Source organism: Prunus persica, chromosome G7 (genome assembly GCF_000346465.2).
Source record: "Prunus persica cultivar Lovell chromosome G7, Prunus_persica_NCBIv2, whole genome shotgun sequence".
In the NCBI taxonomy this organism is placed as follows: Eukaryota; Viridiplantae; Streptophyta; class Magnoliopsida; order Rosales; family Rosaceae; genus Prunus; species Prunus persica.
Genome location: NC_034015.1, coordinates 15101174 through 15122216, shown reverse-complemented (window position 1 = coordinate 15122216; position 21043 = coordinate 15101174). Strand labels below are relative to the sequence as shown.

The window sequence follows — 21043 nt, the reverse complement described above, 5'->3', positions numbered from 1 at the left end:
TCTTTCTTTCTTCAAATTTCTTCAATTTGTTCTTCACATCTTCTTTCGGTCTTCGTTTAGGGATTTCTTGCCTTTAGGGATTTGCTGCACTTCGGGATTTCTTACTTCTCATGGCGTCGTCTCCGTCCATCAAGATTGAAGGTCTCTTGGGTATGGTTACTATTCGTCTTGGTGATGATAATTTTCTTAAGTGGAGTTTTCAGATTGAATCTCTGCTCCAAGGCTATGATCTCTTTGGCCATTTTGATGGCTCGCTTGTGCCTCCCCCCAAATTTGCGATTCTTAATGAAATTGGTGTTACTTCTGAGGTCACGGCTGCTTATAGGGATTGGTTGCGTACTGACAAGTCTCTCTTGAGTTTTCTGATTGCCACTCTCTCTGATGAGGCATTGGAATATGTCATTGGCAGCAAGATTGCTCGCGAGGCATGGCTTCAACTTTCTGACCGCTATGCTACTGTATCACGGGCTCGAATTAATCATCTCAAGACTGAGCTGCAGACTGCTCAGAAAGGTGCCGCCTCCATTGAGCGGTTTCTTCTTCGCCTTAAACACATTCGTGATAAGTTATCTTCTGCTGGGGTGCCAATTTCAGATGATGATTTTATGATCACCGTCTTAAATGGGTTGCCTTCGGAGTATGACATGATCAAGACAGTTCTCATTGCTCGTGACTCGGTGATCTCCCCAAAAGATTTTCGTGCTCAATTGCTTGCTGCGGAACAGACTGAGGATGCTCGGATTCACACTCACCATGCTCTGTATATGTCTTCTACCTCTTCTCCCGGTCAGGTGTTGCAGCATCCTTATTCTTCTTCTACTGGTATGGGTTTACTTCCCACTCCTTCTGTTGCCTATATGGGTTCTCAAGATGCTTCTGGTTTTCATAATAGAGTCTCTGGTTCTCAATCCTTCTCTGGCAATGGTCGAGGTTTTTCCTCTGGTAATGGTAGAGGTTTTGCCTCTGGACGTGGTCGTTTTTCACATACTCGGCATCCAAGTTCCGATTTTCATGGCAGGTTTTCTGGTGGTTCAGCTTCTAAATTCTCTGTTGTTCCGGAATGCCAGATTTGTGGCAAACGTGGCCACACTGCTGTGAATTGTTATCATCGTCATGGTGATGACAGTTCTAAACTTTCTAGGTCAATCATTGCTTGTCAAATTTGTGGTAAGAGGGGTCATGGTGCTTTGGATTGCTTCCATCGCTCAAATTATGTCTATCAAGGTCAAGCTCCTCCATCCACTATCTCTGCTATGGCAGCTCACAGTTCTTATATGCCTACACATGGTTATGCTCCAATGCCAACTCCTTCGAGACAAGAGATGGCAGACCATGTTTGGATTGCAGACAGTGGAGCTTCCCATCATATGGTTGCTGATGTGTCTACTCTGCATGATGTTACCCCCTGTGAGTCCATTGATCAAGTGACTGTGGGGAATGGGGAAGGTTTGAATATAACAAATATTGGCACTACTGCTTTGTCTTATGCTTCTACTTCTCTTAAAATGCCTTCTGTTTTTCATGTTCCAAAGCTCTCTGCCAATCTTTTATCTGTGAATCAGTTATGCAAAGATAATCATTGTATCATAAGCTTTGATTCTACTGGTTTCTGTATACAGGACAAGACAACAAAGGCAATTCTTCTAAAGGGCTCTAGCCATAATGGCTTATATCCTATACCATGTAAAGTTATGTCAGCCCGGTTCTCGTCTTCCAGTCCAACAGCTTATCTTGGTCAGCGTGTGGGTTCTACTACATGGCATCAAAGATTGGGTCATCCAACAAATGAGGTGGTTAAGCTTATGCTTAAAGATTCCAACATGGTTGTTTCAGAAGATGCACAATTTGATTTGTGTCCTTCATGTCTTCAAGGAAAGATGCGCAGGCTGCCTTTTTCAAGTATTCATGTTAAGACAGAAATTCCTTTTTCTAAGATACATAGTGATGTCTGGGGCCCTTCACATTTTAAGTCCATTCATGGCTTTCGATATTTTGTACTCTTCTTAGATGAGTGTACTAGCTTTGTATGGATATATCCCCTTTTTAATAAATCTGAGGTGTTCTCCAAATTTCTCAAATTCTTTGCTTTGATTCAGACTCAGTTTAATGCTAAAATTCATCATTTTCAGAGTGATAGTGGTGGCGAGTATATTAGCAAACCATTTACTGACTTTCTTGCCAATCATGGTATTTTGCATCAGTTTACATGTCCATACACCCCACAGCAAAATGGTATGGCTGAGAGGAAAAACAGACATGTTGTGGAGACTGCTCTAACTCTTCTGACTGCTGCTAATATGCCTGGACAGTTCTGGTATTATTCTCTTGCACATGCTGTCTACTTAATAAATAGAATGCCAAGTCAAGCCTTAAAGCATCAGGCTCCTTATTTTCGATTGTACGGCAAGCAACCAGAGTTACAATTTTTGAGAATATTTGGCACTGCTGTATATCCATATCTCAGACCTTATAATGTGCATAAGTTTCAACCTCGAACCACTCAATGTGTATTTTTAGGTTATTCTTCAGGGTATAAAGGTGTTTTGTGTTATGATATCGTCACTAACAAGTTTGTCATCAACCAAGCTTTATGCCTAGCTATAGAACCATGATATATTTGTTAATCAGTTCAAATATGCTAAAGAGTTGCTTCACAAAGCTGGGATGAACTCTTGTCGAGCCTGCTCAACTCCATGTAAACCGCATACGCAGGTGTTAAGAGATTTTGGTGAAGTATTACCTGATCCAACATTGTTTAGGAGCATTGTAGGGGCTCTCCAATATTTGACTTTTACTAGACCAGATCTTGCTTATTCTGTCAACTCAGTGTGCCAATACATGAATCAACCTACTGATCTTCATTGGCATTTGGTGAAAAGGATACTCAGATATGTGCAAAGTACTCTAGCATTTGGCCTGAGTTTTACAGCTGGTGATATGAATCTCTCTGCATATAGTGATGCCGACTGGGCAGGGGACATCAATACTCGCAGGTCTACAACAGGTTTTGTGATATTTTTGGGCAGCAATCCTATATCTTGGCAATCAAAGAAACAAGGCTCTGTTTCCAGAAGTTCTACAGAGGCAGAGTACAGGGCTCTAGCCAATACTACTGCTGATTAGCTTGGATTCGACAGGTTTTAAAAGACTGGAAGTTGTATCTGCCAGATCCTCCAGTTGCATATTGTGATAATCTGTCTGCGTTGGCTCTTAGTTCAAATCCAGTATATCATTCCCGGATTAAACACTTGGACATTGATTTCCATTTTGTCAGGGAGCGAGTGCAGAAGAAGGATTTGCTGGTTCAATATGTTTCAACAGATGAACAACTTGCTGATGTTTTTACAAAGGGTTTACATGGTCCTATCTTCTCACAGCATTGTGCTCATCTTAGGTTAAGCTAGAGTTACCTAAGTAGGGAAAATGTTAACTATGGTTATTATGTTAACTATGGTTAGCAAGTCAGTAAGTTTGTTACAAGTCTGGTATCTAGCACGTGTATTAGTTAGACAGCTAAGCTGTGTGGTTAGTTAGTTAAGCTTCTCTGTAATCTGTTTACATATAAGAGTGGGCTATGCTTTGTAAAAGTTAGTTAATAATCAAAACTCAGAAATTCTTTAGTCTTCTCCATTTTTCTTTCTCTTTTTCTGATATCTCTGAAATACTCTTCTTCTTCTTTTCTGTTATCATTTCGAACCACATTACTTACCACTTCTCTAATATATATATATATATATATATATATATATATATAAGTGGGTTATACATTAAGGCTCACCTCTATTAGAGAGGCAGTCAATAAATATTTTCTACAAATAATATCATTGGTAGAGAAAATATAAGGAGCAAGATTAAGATAAGGAATTTGAAGTTTGATATGTACTTAAAATAAATGGGGAAATTGCAATCCTGCTTAGAATTGTAGGCATGCAGGACTAGACATGCATATTTTAGTTTCATATGTAATGGTTGGGCGGGAGGAAGACTTTTGAGGATCCCAATCTGGTGGAATTTACATAATCTTGGGGACAATGTGCTGCTGCTCCTGGTATTACCAAACCGATTAGCCTAACCAATTTCAAGAAGGGCCCTTCTATGTAATCGGGTCCCTCCTTAATTGGAATGATGAAACTTCTTATCAGCTCACCAAAAGCATTCATCATCATGGGAATAGCACTCCCTAGGGAGAAGTAATTCTTGTTTGGCTCTTCTCGAACAACCTGCACACATTAACATCATAATAAGAAGCATGTAATTGTAATTTCATATTGTGAGAGTTAATGTTCTAGAGTTAAAATATTTGTACCACACTTACGGATCACATATGTATTATGGTCATAACCAACTCTACAAGTGGGTTTCACATGCATATTTATTCAACATGTCGAATTTTATGCATTCCACAAATGTAATGTGCCAGATTTGTGAATTTGGACTACTGACCATGTTGATTTTACTTGAATATGTGGTACAAACTCACTGCTTGGCAACATAAACATTTGCGTAGCAACACAAGTTTGGTAAGAGAGCATTAACACTTCTTTTAGTACTGGATTTTATCAGTTGAATTTGATAAGAGAAAAGCAGTTGTTACCTGAACTTCATATTCCCTATTATAGTAGAGGCATGTCCCAAAGTGCTTGAACATTAGGGACCGGTCATCATAAGGCAACCTGGGCACCATGTCATTAGCATAGACAAACCTAAAATACTTAACCCTATGCTCTTTCAACTTGTTTTCCATGTACTGCCCAAATCTCTCATCTCCAACCCTAGGTTGTCCAAATGTATAAACTCCCTCCAATCTCTCCAACAGCAGATCTGAATCCTCTCCCTTGTGAAATGTTAAAACTGCCGGAAAGAGAATTGCTAGTGCCCCACCTAAACTGTGCCCAGTTACAATAAATCTTGCTTTGTCATTTTCAAGCACAAGTTTCTTCAGCATATCCCTAATGGCATAGTAAGCAAAGGCTGGGTGGCTATCATCTTGTTTGATTTCCTCCGGCTCGGGCCAACCAACACTCTTCTGCAATCCAAGTGCTTTCATAAAGCCTCCATGGATCTTTCCAACCCCTTGGAGCTCATACCAAGAGATGTCAACGTCAGTGCACCATGCATCCGCATCAAAAGCTTCTGTACCTCTAAAGGCCACAACAATAGTGTCATGGTCAGCACTTCTGTCACGTAGCACAAACGCTTGTGTTGTGGCTTTTCCTTGATAATCTGGCAGACAATAATAATAATAATGTCCAGTTATAGTTTTTATCATACACATATATATACAGTGCTAATACGAAAATTCTTATCACACAATTTGACATGTTATGTCCAACTATTTTACTTATAAAACATTATCATGTTAATTTATATACAATTCAAGTTATTTCTTACCATTCCAGAAGTCGTAAGAGCCCAAGAACTCCATCTGCCAAAAGAAGAGGGGAAAAAGGCAATTAATTATAGTAATTATTAAATTACTGGAAGCATTTGGAGCAAATTAAAGATGTAAATCGCCATACCTTCCAGTGATCCTGGACCGCAGTTTGGATGTAGAATTTGTTCTCATATGATATTTTAGACGCCATCATACTGAGTGCTGCATTATAATTGCCATCTCCACGTTTGATTCTTTTGTCCAACTCCACTCGCTTGTCCAAATTTCCAACAAACGACAAGAACGTTCTTGAGTCTTTTTTGGGTATTATATCCTCACCTGCGCACATAATTAATAATATTAAATATTTTCTCTGTTGTTTATAGATCTCATGGTTCACAGATTAGATAAATTATCATCTGCTATATGTTATATTATATGGGATACACCAACTAATACAACTACCAACTTCCCACAGAGTGGCAACGGAGCTGGGACCGTTGCCTCGATTTAGAAGTGATGCCATTAGGGCAGAGCTAGAATTGTTTTTAATAAGGGACCAACTATGTGAATTGCTTCTTTCTTTTTCTCAAAATCTTCCCCAAAAACCACATATGTTCTTAATTTTATAAACAGTCACATGTAGGTTGCAGGTTCTTGATGATCAAGGCCTGCGTGTGACTCCACCACTGACTGCCATGAATGCCATAGCATTCACGGCAACTCACTGCTGCTACCTTCATTTAGAAGTGCTGGTGCCTTCAACTTTAGCGTATATGGCAACTATGACAATCATCATTTAAGGTTAACCAAGAGAAATTACATACATTAAAAGTATTTTAGGATGCTATGCATGCATGAGAAGGGACCAAAATTATAGCTACCTCGAAAGAGATCCAGCAGGAGGCCAACCAAGTTGCGGTTACTTGAAAAGAGGTTCAAGCACGTTTCAATCCCCCAGCCAATAATTGCCATTGGCTTTGCCACCAATTGCAGCAACTTTTGGACAACAACGGAGAGAAATATGAGCCATCTGCGCGCAAACTCATCCTCGGTCTGCTCAAAAGAGTCAACGAACCTTCTCCTCTCCAAGTTATTGGAGAACAAGATGTGAATCAGATCAAAGAAACCCACATCCTTGGGTTCCAACAGCAAGTAATTGGTAGAGAAACTCTTGTCGCAAGCCATGAGAGAATAATATAATTAATCTAAGACTTCTTAGTGGTTGAGTTCCCAATAATGTTTATTTTCTGCACTCTGAATCCCACGTTAGAAGTAGTCTATATATAGATAAGCTAGGGTTATGGTGGCTGCTACGAACAGAAATTGAAATAGATAATAATAAGTCTTTTGTTATACCATCTTTGACACGTTCTTCACAAGAAATGTTCATATATAATGTGGAATACGTTCTTCACAAGAAATGTTCATATATAATGTGGAATACGTTCTTCACAAGCTAGGGTTTGAATGTTGATTTAAACCTAAAACGTTTTATTTTATTCTCATTTTTCTCATGGACGACTGCGTCAATAAAATTAGGCACTACAGGCTCATCCTAATTCCCTTACTAAATTTTACACATAAATCTTGTGCGTAAAAATAAAAAATATACAAGAAGCATTCAAAACTTTGGTTGACCTGTCTGTCGTTGTCATTTTCCAAAAGTGTTTGGTTTTTCACCAAGTGCATCTGCATCATAAGATGTGGACAACAGAGCTTGCGATAAGACCATTTTTTATATATTATATATTTGTTGCATGCAATTCATCTCTTATATTATTTCATCAACCTTCAACCCCTCACGTGTCATGTGACTAATCTTATGAGATTAAACACATCCTTTTTTATTTAAATCTCAAATGAAGATCATGATGTGTTTAATTAGAGTAAAAATCATAAGCTTGCCGGTCTAAAGGAACCAAGTTTGGTTTGTGATCAAGGCATGGACATTGAACACAATTTTGTGTGCCACATGACTTTCTTAAAGAAGGCCCTTCAACCAAAAAGTCTCAGCCCATTAAGCAATGTCCAACTGTACGTGGGTTCATTTGAGCTTTTTAGGGGTCCAAATACAGATTTTGAAATTCAACTCTTCATTGGTAGTACTGTTGCATTTCATGACAGCCCATCATAGGGTTTCCTTTTCTTTCTTTTTTTTTCTTCTTTTTTTTAAGTTTAAAGCGGTAGTCTAAAGAAAAAGGGGGAATATAGGTGAGGGGGGAGTTCTCACACACACACAAATAAGATGTCATAGGAATTCGAACTTGAGATTACTAATCTGCAAATCAATACCTTTTTCCACTTAACGAGATCATGTTAGCCCACCATAAGGTTCTTTGTTGTTGCGCAATGGAGAAAATAATATTCGGCCTTTTCAATTTCCTTAAGTTGCCCTCAATGCCTGACTTTCTTGCCTCAACCTATATGGCATTTGGCATTTTCTCTAGCCGCTTAACTCAAAGCCAATTTAACTCAAGAAGCCCATAAATCTTTTTTGTTTTTTTACAAGCGATATCAATATAGAGAGATTCAAACATAGAATCTCGGATGCATGTGTAGCTACTCTAATCAATTGATGAGCTATACACCCCTTGGAGAGGCCATAAATCTTTAAGCACAAAATAAAACTACACCAAGTTTAGTAAGGTTTAGAGGGCTTAGGGAGTCTTTATCTTTTTATCAATTGAAGATTATGATTCGAATTTGGTACTCTTTCAACGGTGGGAAGATAAAATATCACTACACTATGAATCAGATCATAAAGAGTTTTAGGAGTTTAATTGCAATTGCAAGTTTTTCAACTGAGTGAAAATATATATATATATATATATAGTTACATATGCTTTCGAGAAGTCGGATCTCTAAGTCTTGGTGCACAAAATTCTACTGTATTGCAAGTTTTTTGGTTACATGTTAGCAAATAGTATTACCAACAAGAACGAAACAAAGAGTTGAAACTCAATTATTTTTTTACTTTCAAGCAGATGAATTGAATTGTAGATTGGACCCAACCTTGCAATTAAATTTCTATCAAATATATTTTTCTTTTTTCTCCCTTAGATTTGTAGGAGATCTACTGTGTGTATATCATCTCAATACATCTCACCTTGCATAAGGGACATGGGAATGAATTGTCATCTTCCAACATAAGAGAGGAAGAGAGAATTTGGTTCAAAGATATTAGATACGCGTGCTCCACCTGCCCCCCTTTAAATTGGCTACTCCCCTGCCAACATCTAATCCAACCAACCATTTTATCGTCTGCATTCATACATATGCTCTATAGATATATATAAAAATAATAACTTTCCTATCTAAAAAAATTCCTTTGTTGCTCACACGGTCACACCACCTTATCTTCATTTATAGTGGCTTCTTCCCATCTTAATTTAGTGCACCTCCAATTGCTCAACCGTTATTTTATTAGATGCTCTAAATCACAGATTTCAAACTATTTGACAAGCGAACATTTGCTTATATGAAGCAGTTAAAGATTATTGTTGCTAATACTAACATTTTTGGATCAATAAATACACGACTTTGTTGTTATTAGTGTAGCTCATAAAATTTAAACACGAATATAATACGAGTTTACGAGAAAGATGAAAATTAATTTGATGGACAATAGAATATGAAAAAGGAGTAGATAGGAAGATGGAAAATGAAATTATGATAGAAGAATGTGTCAGAAGGATGATGCAAATACAATGCACTTGTTGCGGGGTTGAAAGAATCGACTCATTTCATGGATTTGTGAAAAAAGGGGACTTGGTGCTATGCCCTCTCTAATAATGAAAGCTTCTTTTGGATGTTGGAAACTTAGTAAGGTATCTCACATGGGTCTATTTGATGTATATAGATGTGATTTGACCATTATTTTTTTCTTTGTTTTCCTTCTTTTAATGCAATTTTCTTTTTTATTTGTTTTTTTTATGCTAGAGGAGATAAACGGCTGTTTGTTGTGAGGCATGATCCTAGAGACATAAACACTTCCATTATTCGACCCTGCCCTGGGAGGCAACCTACCACCCACACCTCCATTGCAGGAGCTAAGCCTAACAATCTAGGAACTTATATGGGGCATTCTTAATTGGGATACGTTCACGTTACATTTGTGTTATAATATGTATAGAATTAATCACGAGATAATCACAAATACTTGTTGACCCAAAATATTCCCGGCCTCTTTTTATATTAATAAAGATAATACAAATACAATATTTCATTGGCCGAGAAAATGATGCAACTTGGCGTCTTTCTTGGTGTGAATGCGGGACGTGCAAGTGATGTTGGTGGTGCGGATGATCCACCCATGCATGGCAACTTGCACGACGGCCTGACTTGGAAAAGTTATGGTGTAAACAATACCATAAGAGAGAAAGATGGTCCCTTAATTAGGAGGGAAGAGAGTTCTCTATCCTTTTTCAACATTTTACATTGTGGGTGAATGAGACTCTATGGGAAAGTTGAAGTTTCATTTTCTTGTTCACCTTTTGTTGGGGATAACATCTCACTACATGGTCCTCTATGTACTGTCAAGTATCTGTAGTCCCCAATGGCATCTTCATGATCATGCAATATTTATATGGGAGGGTTGAAGCTCTCTGTAAATTACCATTTTAGCTTGACAAACATATAGTACAACCAGATGCAAAAGCTTGTTAAACTAAGCATGAGCCCTATTATCCGTAGTAAGTATGAATCCATTTAGGTGTAGGATTTTACCTCAAATGACATCGGTGCAATTAGTAGTGAATCACCAAGTTCTAACTTGTAGATTATCATCGCTTGTATCGAGCCAATGCCATCTTCATGAGCATGCAATTTATAATGACACTGCCTATAACATTCTTCATGCCCCATTTTCCACATCCATGGATCAATTTGTCCTTCCAAACTGAACTATCTACAGTACTCAAGCCGAACCACTGGTGGATCTCTTGTGCCCATGAAGAACCATGGTGAAAGGCCTTATATCATTAATTGCTGTAGATCCAGTGGTAATTTTTTTTTTCTTTTTAACAAATATTTTTGCACTTGAAGTTGGTTGGGATATTTGGGCAATGTAAATAGTGTTTGCATGGATATACTATTTTCCAATACATGACTTGATGCAATTTCTGAAAGCATGCATACATCATAAATTTTCTTCAAAATAACATTAAGAATCAACAAGTAACAAGTACAGATTAACAACTTCTTTACATGCCCCTCAGAATAATCGATCAAACGTACAACAATACATGATATTTCAAAGCAAATCTCTCATCATCTCAGCATCTGCATAGACCCAACCAAGTGAGAAGGCCTCAACAAAGCAGAATAGTTCACATTGCCCAATTGACCAGCCCCCTGGAAGCCAACACCAATCGGTCTATCTGCCCCAGCCCTCTCCAAAGTCTGCACTTGTTTCTTCAAAAACTTCACATAATGTATAGCTTCATCTAGCATAGAAGCTGTGTCCATTTTAGTCCCGCCAGGAACAAGTCTCTGCAGAATTCTAATCTTCTCGCTTATCCTTTCCCTCCTGTGCCTCGCTGCCACGCTCTGTGGATCTTTAGAAATCTTAACATTCCTCCTCTTCGGGGGCTTCACCGATTCGGGGTCTATTTGAATTGGCTGCATTGCCGCAATTCTGAAAATCATCTCTCTCATTGCAGCCATGGAGTTTCTCTTCTCATATGAAGTAGGAGGAGGGCTAGTTTTGATGAGCCTTGGGGTGAGGGGCTCCTGAATTTGGTTTCCCATGAAAGAAACAGAGGAAGGCAAGGCAGGGTTTATCAACGTGGGCTGTGAATGTTGTGAAGAAACTGCATTCGGGTTGTGGAAAATGGGGAGAGATGAGATTGTTTCAATGTTGTTGGTGATGTTTGAGTTTGATCCCCAAGTGAAATCTATCTCTGGAAATGTGGGGTTGCTGCTGTTGTGGTAAGAGTCACAGAAGTGATCAGAAGACTGCTGCTTGTGCATTTGCATTTGCATCATCATTGTCATCATGTCCATGTGATGATGGTGATCATCACCTGCTGATGATGATGATGATGATGATTTTAGCATGTCAACATCCATGGCCACCCAGACTTTTTCTTAAACCACACACAAACACACACAGTTCTATTGAAAGATGGGGAAGTGGGTGCAGAACACAGACTGGAAATAATGTGATGAGAAACAGAGAAAACAGAGGTATGGGGGAGCTGAGGAGAGAGGAGGGACTTTAGGGTTGTATATATGAGATGTGTTGTGCAGTGACAGGGATAAGGAGATGGAGGAAAGTTGAAAGCAAGTGAATAAAATAGTGAAGGAAAGTTGAGAATGATTTTAAATACTGGGAAAAACCCAATTACAGAATCCAGCAGGCTTCACTTGTAAGTGGGAAGGACTTTATATAGCAAGTTGTAAACATTTGAGATATATATATATATATGTGTGTGTGTGTATCAATGGAAACCTGTAGAAATATTCAAGAAAACTCATTTATGAATGCATTAATGAATATGATAGAGACCGCCCATCATGTAGGGCTATCTCAATGAAGTATTCTCATCAACCATCCGATCATTTGGTTCTGATCAACAAATGGTCAAAGATGCAAGGAGTATATGAGATTAAGGGTAGAGCACTAATTGAATGAAGGTGCATGAACTATATGATCTCTTTGACTGAAAGGCCATTGCTTTGCCTAAAAAATATTTACTTTATGAACACAAAAAGATGAATTAGGTACCCACAGTCACATGAAATGTGTCAGAAAATAAAATAACATAACCCCAGCCTCCCAGAGTTTAGCTATACCAGCTTTAAAATATTAATACCCAATTGAATGTGGCTGTCACTGGAATAAGCCACCGGCGTTGACATATTCTGGTGGGTGAAGTGGAGAAATACTTCCATAACCTCGTTTTATTGCCCCTTCTTTCTTCTTTTTTTTTTTTTTTTCAGGTGATGGATGAAGTGGAGAAATACTTTCATACTCTCATTTTATTGCTTCTTTTTCCTATATCTCTTCTTTTTTGATAAGTGATATACTGTAGAGAGATAGGAAGAAGGTGACAATGAAACCGGGATAAGAAAGTCTTTTTGGGGTGAAGTGGGGTTGGGGCCTACTTGTGCAGTATTCTTCCACCTTGGGGTGGAATTGTAATTTGCAGTATCCTGATCCTGTTGTGCGCTGCTGCTGTCTGGTATTGGCACACTTCCCAAGGTGGATTAGGAACTGACGGTGATGGTGATTGCTTCCCAGAAACAACTCTTTTTTCTTCTTTATCTTTGATTTTCTTTTCATTTTTCACCAACTGGTAAAAAGTATTAAATGTCTTCTTCCTTGCTAACTAATAGCAACAAACTTTATACAGAGCAAACCCTTTTGCAGTTTCCATGGACATGGTAACTAATTAAGATTAGTAAATCTGATGTGACGTAAAAGCAGATGGAGATTGCTGGCTTGAAAAACTGAGCACAGTGCGAGACAGATAAAAGTTGGAAAGGGAATTTTGAATTCCATGATCAGAACAGAAACCATTCAATCAATACTCCAATTTTCTACCACATCACATCATCTTTTTTGGTTGGGTTTTCTGGGTACTTTTTTCTTTTTACAATTTCCTACCATATCAGAATTACTCATGCTTTTTTCTCTTTTCTTTTTTCTTTTTTCTTCTTCTTGTTGGGTTCTTCTACTGCATGCGTGCAAAGACTCTCTTCTGTAAAACAGATGTGAAGATTTTAACCTTGCCTCCTCTGCTTCAGAGAGTTGGTGTATAGGTTATGAAAAAAAAAAAAAAAAGATTGGAGAGTGAGAAAGAGAAAACAATTGTTATCAACAGAAAAGAATCTTGAGCAGATAATAAAATTGCTCAGAAAGTGGTCCCAATTTTCAGTACAAGCTATCGCTCTCTCTGTCTCCCTATGATATTCTTAAGCCTAAAAGCATTTAAGAAAAAAGTTTTACTTTGCACCTCAATTGCACAGGCCAACAGCTACTGTTGAATTTGCTTCCTCTCATATTGTCTTGCTTGAAGTTCTCATATTAACATTATTGCTCAAGAAACCTTTTTCTTACCTATTGATGATAATTGAAAGCAACACAAGTGCTTTTCGTAACCGTACTTGTTGAAATTAGTCAGTGAGGAATCTTAGTGACGGTGCCTACAAGGCCCTCAAAATCAAAATTCAACTTGTAGCAAGTACAAAAATCAACAGTTGCTTTTTTTAAATGGGGAAGTTCTCCCATTGCTTTGGGATTGATAGCTAGGCACAGCCTAGAGTAACTAGTTTTAATCTCCATGCACCACCGACCTTGTCTTAATTATCCTAATAGCTTGCAATTGCATACATTATGGATTACTAATGGGGAAGTTCTTGATTTGATGTTCAAACTTCGCTTGGCATAAAATGCTTATTGGTCATAAAAGTACATTTTTCAAGAATTATTTGGATTTTTACCAAAACAATTTTGACACTCTCTTAATAAAAACGCTTCTAAGAAAGACACTTACGAGCACAAGTGTTTCTTACAAAAACAATTCTAAATGGGCATGTGGAAAGAATGCAAAATGAGAAAATGAAAGTGCTCGAATAACATTGTCCTTCTTAATAAAAGCGCTTCTAAGTAAGACACTTATGAGCATAAATGTTTCTTATAAAAGTAGTGCTAAACGGGCATGCGGAAATAATCCATAATGAGAAAAGGGAAGTGTTCGAGTAACATTGCCCTTATTAATACTTACTCTCTCATCTGTTTGAGACTAGGGTAGCGCATGTGTGTTGTTGTTGGTTGTTTTGAGTTTCTGCTATCTTTGTTTCTTGCACAGAAGAGAGGAGTGGGAGGCAATCCCTGATAATAAAAACAATGAGATAGAATGGACCACTTCTGAGTTCAAATCAAATCATGCTAATCTGGAGCTATAATGGAGTCTATGGGCACTTTGGCTACAGGAACTGTCTTCAGCTTCATAAAGTCATGGTGCTGATAAGCATGAAGCACTAAACAATTCTATATAAACTTATAAAGACATATATATCATACCAAAAACAAAATTAGAAAGATAATATAAGACACAGGACTTCGTTATAATTTACACAAAATTCAGTTATATTGGCAAATTATATGGCCCAATATCTTATTGGGTTATAAAGCCCACTGCTCATATATTTATAGGCCCCGTAAGGGTTGCAAAGGAGCCTCGGCCAATCTGTAGCAATCCCCCTCTAATAACTGCTCAATGTTGTTGGGCAGAGGCCAGAAATAGTATAGCACAAACTCAGCCCAAGCCCATAAATGGGATTTTTGTTTTTTGTTGCCGAAGGCCATAAACGGATTTTACGTTGTATCTTTTCATGTTTTCATACCATTTAGTCTGCAAGGGACTTGTAGTTTAAGTGTTTTAAGAGTAGTTATTCTTGAACCCGAGGTCTTGTGTCCAGATATCTCCTCTCCTAATATCGCTTGTGCCAAAAAAAACAATTTTTGGCTTTATCACAATTCTATACAACTTTCTTTTGTTGAAATTGAAATTGGGGCTCAAAAGCCCAAACCAAAACAAAAGAAGATAAACTAGCCCAAGTGGCTTGACCTAAACACCCTAACAAGGCTAGGACTAGGAGGGAGGAAGTTGAACCAAGTGCAACCCAAATCAAAGGAGAACCTTAGCTAAGCTATGTTCTTCTCCTAATAAAGATGATCAAGCTTCCAATTATATACAACTTTCCCTTCTAATCTTAAGTCAATTTGTTTTATTTCAAATGAATAGGGAAATTGTTTTCTTTTTATATTAATGAATTTAGGACCAACTTTTTTCTTAAAAGTTTACTTGGTTAAACAATAATACAAATAAATAAACAAAAAAAAAATTAAAAAAAACTGACCGACGACAACATATTCCGACCAGCCGCGTACACTAAACACCAAATTTTAATGTCGTATTCCGAACCTGTCTTAGAGCAGCTCCAGCGAGGGAGCCCAGCCCGAGGCGAGGGCAGGAAAAAAAAAAAAAGTCGCTCCAGCGTACAGCCCAGGCCCGGGGGTGGTGTGGGACCCACCAACTCGGGCCAGCCCGAAGGCGAGACCAGCCCGAGGTCCAACTCGCGTGTTGCTGACGTCAGCCTCGCGTCACGCTGACGTCAGCGCGCCAGGTCCAAGGTACGCTGCCACGTGTCGCCTCCCCAGCCTTCCGATCTGCTTCTCCAAATTAATCCAACGGCTGAGGCTTTTTTGGGCAATAAAAATATGAAAAAAAATCGTAAATATTTTTAAAAAATTCTAAAAAATTCTGATATTTTTTTTCTATAAATACCTATCAATACCCTTCACTTTCAACACCAATCCTCATACATTTCATTATACTTCTACTATTATTCACTCTTTACTCAACATTTTCCTCTATACCTTATTTCCATTTTCAACATTTAAGTAAATGTCTTTGTCCTTTTACTTTAATTTATTTTTATATTACTCCATTTACTTAAGTTTACAATGTAAATAAGGAAGTACCCCCCATTTGGATTCAAATAAAAATACTAGAAAATCAAATTCCCACCAAATCAAAATATGAAAAATCGGTTTTAGTGCAAAATACGATTTAGGCTAAAAATGATGGCTCATTAAGTCAATATATACTTCATATTAAAATCCCATAAAATCAAGTTTTCTTATTTGATGTGTAAGGAATAAAAGCCGCCAAAAATTATCTTGAGAAAATAATTATTCCGAAAAACCATTTTTCATACTTAGCCAATATTGCACCTCCGCTAAAAAAATTATGGGTCCGCCCGTGTCTATAAATACCAACCAATACTCTTCACTTTTAACACCAAATCCTAATTTTTTTTTTTAAATGAATACCAACCAATACAACTAATAAAATAAAATCTTATCCGATATGAATAGTATTGACACGTAGGAACCCAAAAATCTTATCCGAAAATATTATCCAAATTAATTATTTAAGTAAAAAAAAGTTGTGAAAAAACAAAAAAATGAATAGTAATTGCCCTTAGCCATGGCAATGGGTGGAAACTCAAAATACTATTTGCAAGGGCAACCACTATTCACGTGAATAGTGCCTGCCCTAGCTCCCCCCTTGCCATGGCTAAGGGCAAATGGGTGGAGTTGCTCTTATACACCCCAAACAAACACTATAATATCCCGCGCCTCAGTCTCGCACAAAACACCTGACGAATCATACTACACAACTCCGTGTAGACCCCGCTCAAGTTCCATATCCCTCAAATCCCACGCCAACTTCAATCTCCCTACCTCTACACCCTGCCACACCCAAACCTACCCCACCGATAAAACACGAAAACCCAGACACGCTATAGCCGGTACATTGATGAACCCCAGCTGTAACCCAATCCTGCTCCTTTCAGCTCACTCTCACATGTGACCCTTGGCCCCATTGCCTCCAATGTAAACCCCAAATCTACCTTAGATTGATTTTCATAGATCATTTCAGATACAAATTAAAAAACCCACAAAAACCCACTTCACCACTTTCTCTATCTGTGAATTTCCATGGCTTCTGCAACCCAACCCAACCTCCTCCTCTGTTTCTTCCTGCTTTTTCTCTACTTGGGTCCATTTGTCAGCGCTCAGATTGAAGAGACCAGCTTGAAGTTGGTGGCAGAGGCTCTGGAGTGGCCTAGCTCCACAATGTTACCACTCTACGACGAGCTCGATGAGGAGGCGGAGGAAGACGGCGGCGAGGACATGGAGCTGGACATAGAACATGGGTACGCACGCAGATCTCTGTTCTGGCGGAGGATGAAGTACTACATTTCGTACGGGGCTCTCTCGGCCAACCGCATCCCCTGCCCGCCGAGGTCAGGGAGGTCTTATTACACCCACAACTGCTTCAAAGCCAGAGGCCCTGTTCGTCCGTACACCCGAGGCTGCTCTAGGATCGCCAGATGCAGACGGTGATCGAACTGCAGGTGTTTTTAGCTTGCTGGATTGGTTGGGCTGAGTTTTAATTAGTAACTTAAGTTCTGGGTTTTAAGGTTTGAGGCTGTTTGTTTGTTTTGTTCAATGGCATTGTCGTCGGCATCTACTTGTTTGCTGCAGAAAGTGTTTTGTTAAGATTGTGATTTGCTATGGTAAATTAATGTGGTGTTATGATGATTGGTTAATGTTTTTGGAGGGTTTTTAACTGTTCTTAACTATCTTAACTGCCTTCCACCAACTCCATTCAATTTCAACCACCTTTCTCATCCAATTGCGGTTTGCTATAAATTAATCATTAACTGTGGCAGAACAAACTGTGAGTGCTTCAAACTTTTGAAGTATGTTAATCAAAATTCAAAACATAAAGCTGGGTTTAAAAAATAATAAGTAGGATCTTATAATCTTTAGTCATTGCTTCATCAGGGCATGTCAATCCAGTTCCACTTTTGGGGAACCATACTTCTTTTGCAAGTTTGACCTAGCTCAAGATTCTCTTCTAAAGCTGCTATGGTGCTCGTCTCCAATAGGACTATTATTGTAGCATCCTTCCCAAATAGGACTACGTAGGTATAATAACGCTATTTGAGCAGCAACTTCCTAACCAAAATTTATACCCAAAATAATATACTAAAGAAAGGGCATTGACTTCTAGAACCGTTGTTTCAAGTTCGAACTATCATGACATCTTGATAGCGTGTGCGATAAAACCTTTCTCCCTCAATAACGCTTGTATATATAAAAAGTAGATGAATATGGCAACAAGCTACATAGGCACAATCTTGGGCTTGTAAACCAGAGAGTGACTAAAACGTTTTAGAAACCTTGTGGGCCTAGATAGTTGAACAAACGGAATCTATTGTATGGGCCACCCTAGAGTTTCAATTTGGGCTGCAACGATGACCAAAGATACCGTATGGCCTTGATTTCTAACTTTTTAATTGCTCCACTTCATTATGTTGAGTTTTTTTTTGTTTTTTTTAAATTTTAATGTTATTTAATCTGAATAATAAATAATAGCGATATATAGTCTAAAGATATGAGACGGCCATTAATGACTATTTAATCTAATGACATTAGTCTCAATTTGTCGGAGAATCCTTGATTTTAGTCTAACGAACAATAGTTGTTGCGAAGAAGAAAAAGAAAAAAAGGAGCATCCCCTTCATAAGAATTTTCGTATGAGACCCCAAAAAAATAGAGAGTTTTGGAATACAAAGCTTTTCTCAAATACGTAGATGTTGACTTAAATGAAAGTCAAATTATGGACTTTGGGAAGGAGCTAAAAAAATCAACTTCCATGCAAGTGCAATTTCCTTCTACGCCACAGAGTCTTTTCCTTTCTTTAGTCACATAATTGAGGGTCATCATTTATGAGTCGTTTTGTGGTGAGAGTGTCATATATATAGATTTTCATATTAGTCACAAAATTTATCTAAATAGTAACTTTACTTAAATTTAATAAAATAATTATACGACTAATATGAAGATTCATACTATAGAATTTCGCTATCATCCGTACCACCTTGCTATTAGTGGATCAACTTGCGATCGCCCGTTTGATTTTAATTTTCTTTAACACAAAATATCTGAAAAGAGCAAGCCCATAACCATCGTTGGTTGATCACATTCAAAACCTACAAGGCAGCTGTGAGCCCAACTTTTCTTATCGTATTCGGCCCCATACAAAATTCGAGTCTAAATCTACCCCAGCTGCAACCAGAAGAATCAAACAACTCACTCCCCCAAAATCATCAAGGCAGGGTCAAATCAAACACGACTGGCAACTCACTACCGGCCACCTTTCGAAGCTCATATCAAATGAACACAACAAGCTGAATGAAAAACCCCTAGCGGGACCCACTTGGCTTTTTACACGGACGTTGACTGTCAATCCATCCTTGACCGCACTTGGTGCACTGCACACCATCTGCCTTTGTGCTCCTGTTGTGCGGTGGCTAATATTATAAAATTATAAACATGAATTATGGACCGACGGCTCATATTTGGGTGAATTGACCCTTGAAGGGGTCCGTGGTCGCACCGTCGGCTTCAAGATAAAGAATCAGCATACTGGTTCTGAGTATCTAAAAAAGGCTCACGTGGGCTACTACTATGTGATATCATCATGAACCGACAAATCCCACAATTTATAATAACTTAATTTCCCAAGGAAAATATTGTGACACTTTTGTTTTTATTTCTTGACGGCGATTCAGATATTTCGTCTCCCAAATTTCGTTGCATGTGTGAAGGTTGGTCCTACTTTGCAACTACAACCACTAGTACCATTCAATATGTCTACCATTCCGGCCCCATAATCATCACATGCATGTGAAAATTGGAGGTTACTGCTGCCTAAATTATGCTTTAAAGGATCATTAGCCAGTTGACAATCTAAACCTTGGCCTCATTAAATGGTCACCACAAGTTGTTCATATGAATATGGCGTTAAAAAAAAAAAGTGGAGCTAGCTAGCTAAGGTTTTTTTGAAGCTTACCAATTGTCACAACAATCCCCTAAACACTAGAGGTTGCCCTTCCTCAGTTTTCACCGTTAACCCTAAACATTATTAAGCATGTGCGAATATATTTTTATGTATTTTTTGCGATACTGACCTATCGCTATTTGGTTAATCAGCTTAAGGAGAAATTCGCGATAAAAATGAACAAATCAAGAAAGTACTAATATACCTTTCAAGCTAAATGAAAGTACAGAAGAAGAAAAAAAAAAGGAACAATATGTGAGTTGTCTAAATTGTTTTCAATATGTGCCTTTTATAATTAATAAACAAAATTACAAGTAGGATTCTTGACGAATTCCCAAATTCCGAATATCAAACTTAAGTTTACAAAATATCAAAAAAGGAAATTAGAAAACCAATTAACAGTATTTGAATGTGATTGTTTTCTCTCTCTCTCTCTCACAGTCTCACTACAACTTCTTACAATTTCACATCACACATGGGTTGTAATTATAGCATGTGAATGGATGATGCTTCTAGGATCCATAAAACGATGTCGCATGAATAGGCACAGGAAAGTGATTGGATGCCTTAATTTCAGTGACGACTCGTAAAGTGTTGTGTTGCAAATTACACGTACAAGGGAAGGCAACTGATTGATGGGGAAATGGGACAAAATAATCGCATCAGGATTCAGGCATCATGTTTCACGTACAGCCTTTATGCCCCGTATATTCTTTTTTTATTTCTTTCTTTTCCTTTTATTTTTCCAATATGACATCTTATATTTTGCTTGACAATTACACATTCCGGAATCCGAATCAGCTTTGGCCTATTAGCCTCTGGCCCCCACACATACAAATTCTGTGTGTTCAGATGAAGTGAACCAAACTTCTATTCAACTGGTGCAGACATGCATAGGCTCGTTAAGGGTTAAAAGGTTGCAAAGCCTCCTCCAACTATCCCAAGTGGGTAGACATCATACCTGCCCTTCAATCGTCAACACACTTCCAACTACATTGTTAGGAGCACGTGAGTGTCGGCTTTGGCTTTTTAACCAATCAACATACTACTTTTACAATCACTTATCCTAACAGTCAATTATAGCGTAGTTTGTAACTCACAAATAATATTTCGGAAAAATTATATCACGATTGCATAGTTTATAATTCATAAGTAATTTTTCGATCAAATTGTATTATTGTCACGTAAATCATAACTTACGAATAATTTTTCAGTGAAGTCTTTGTTACGATTGCAT

General features: G+C 38.1%; 4 protein-coding genes across 4 annotated transcripts; 2 read left to right on the top strand and 2 right to left on the bottom strand.

Annotated features, from left to right (window-relative positions):
* Positions 111 to 3123, top strand: LOC109950407. Its single transcript, XM_020569001.1, has 2 exons — positions 111 to 2507; positions 2629 to 3123. The coding sequence occupies exons 1-2, from the start codon at positions 111 to 113 to the stop codon at positions 3121 to 3123; spliced, it is 2892 nt and encodes a 963-aa protein (XP_020424590.1).
* Positions 3825 to 6613, bottom strand: LOC18770986. Its single transcript, XM_007201971.2, has 5 exons — positions 6259 to 6613; positions 5520 to 5713; positions 5392 to 5425; positions 4595 to 5223; positions 3825 to 4220 (listed from the first exon to the last, which is right to left on the bottom strand). Exons 1-5 carry the CDS (start codon positions 6560 to 6562, stop codon positions 3957 to 3959), a joined length of 1425 nt encoding a protein of 474 aa, XP_007202033.1. The 5' UTR covers positions 6563 to 6613; the 3' UTR covers positions 3825 to 3956.
* On the bottom strand, positions 10378 to 11844 carry LOC18769779 (transcription factor HEC2). The gene has a single exon (XM_007203896.2). It carries the CDS (start codon positions 11444 to 11446, stop codon positions 10646 to 10648), a length of 801 nt encoding a protein of 266 aa, XP_007203958.1. The 5' UTR covers positions 11447 to 11844; the 3' UTR covers positions 10378 to 10645.
* Positions 16722 to 17526, top strand: LOC18771700 (protein RALF-like 34). Its single transcript, XM_007202680.2, has one exon. It carries the CDS (start codon positions 16893 to 16895, stop codon positions 17298 to 17300), a length of 408 nt encoding a protein of 135 aa, XP_007202742.1. The 5' UTR covers positions 16722 to 16892; the 3' UTR covers positions 17301 to 17526.

Excerpts from the sequence above, each read along its gene's own strand:
- LOC109950407 (XM_020569001.1), top strand. The coding sequence starts at position 111 with ATGGCGTCGTCTCCGTCCATCAAGATTGAAGGTCTCTTGGGTATGGTT. Across the intron at positions 2,508-2,628 it reads AACCTCGAACCACTCAATGT|TTCAAATATGCTAAAGAGTT; the intron begins GTATTTTTAGGT and ends TTTGTTAATCAG.
- LOC18770986 (XM_007201971.2), bottom strand. The coding sequence starts at position 6,562 with ATGGCTTGCGACAAGAGTTTCTCTACCAATTACTTGCTGTTGGAACCC. Across the intron at positions 5,714-6,258 it reads CCTGCTGGATCTCTTTCGAG|GTGAGGATATAATACCCAAA; the intron begins GTAGCTATAATT and ends TTATGTGCGCAG. Across the intron at positions 5,426-5,519 it reads CGGTCCAGGATCACTGGAAG|ATGGAGTTCTTGGGCTCTTA; the intron begins GTATGGCGATTT and ends TTCTTTTGGCAG.
- LOC18769779 (XM_007203896.2), bottom strand. The coding sequence starts at position 11,446 with ATGGATGTTGACATGCTAAAATCATCATCATCATCATCATCAGCAGGT.
- LOC18771700 (XM_007202680.2), top strand. The coding sequence starts at position 16,893 with ATGGCTTCTGCAACCCAACCCAACCTCCTCCTCTGTTTCTTCCTGCTT.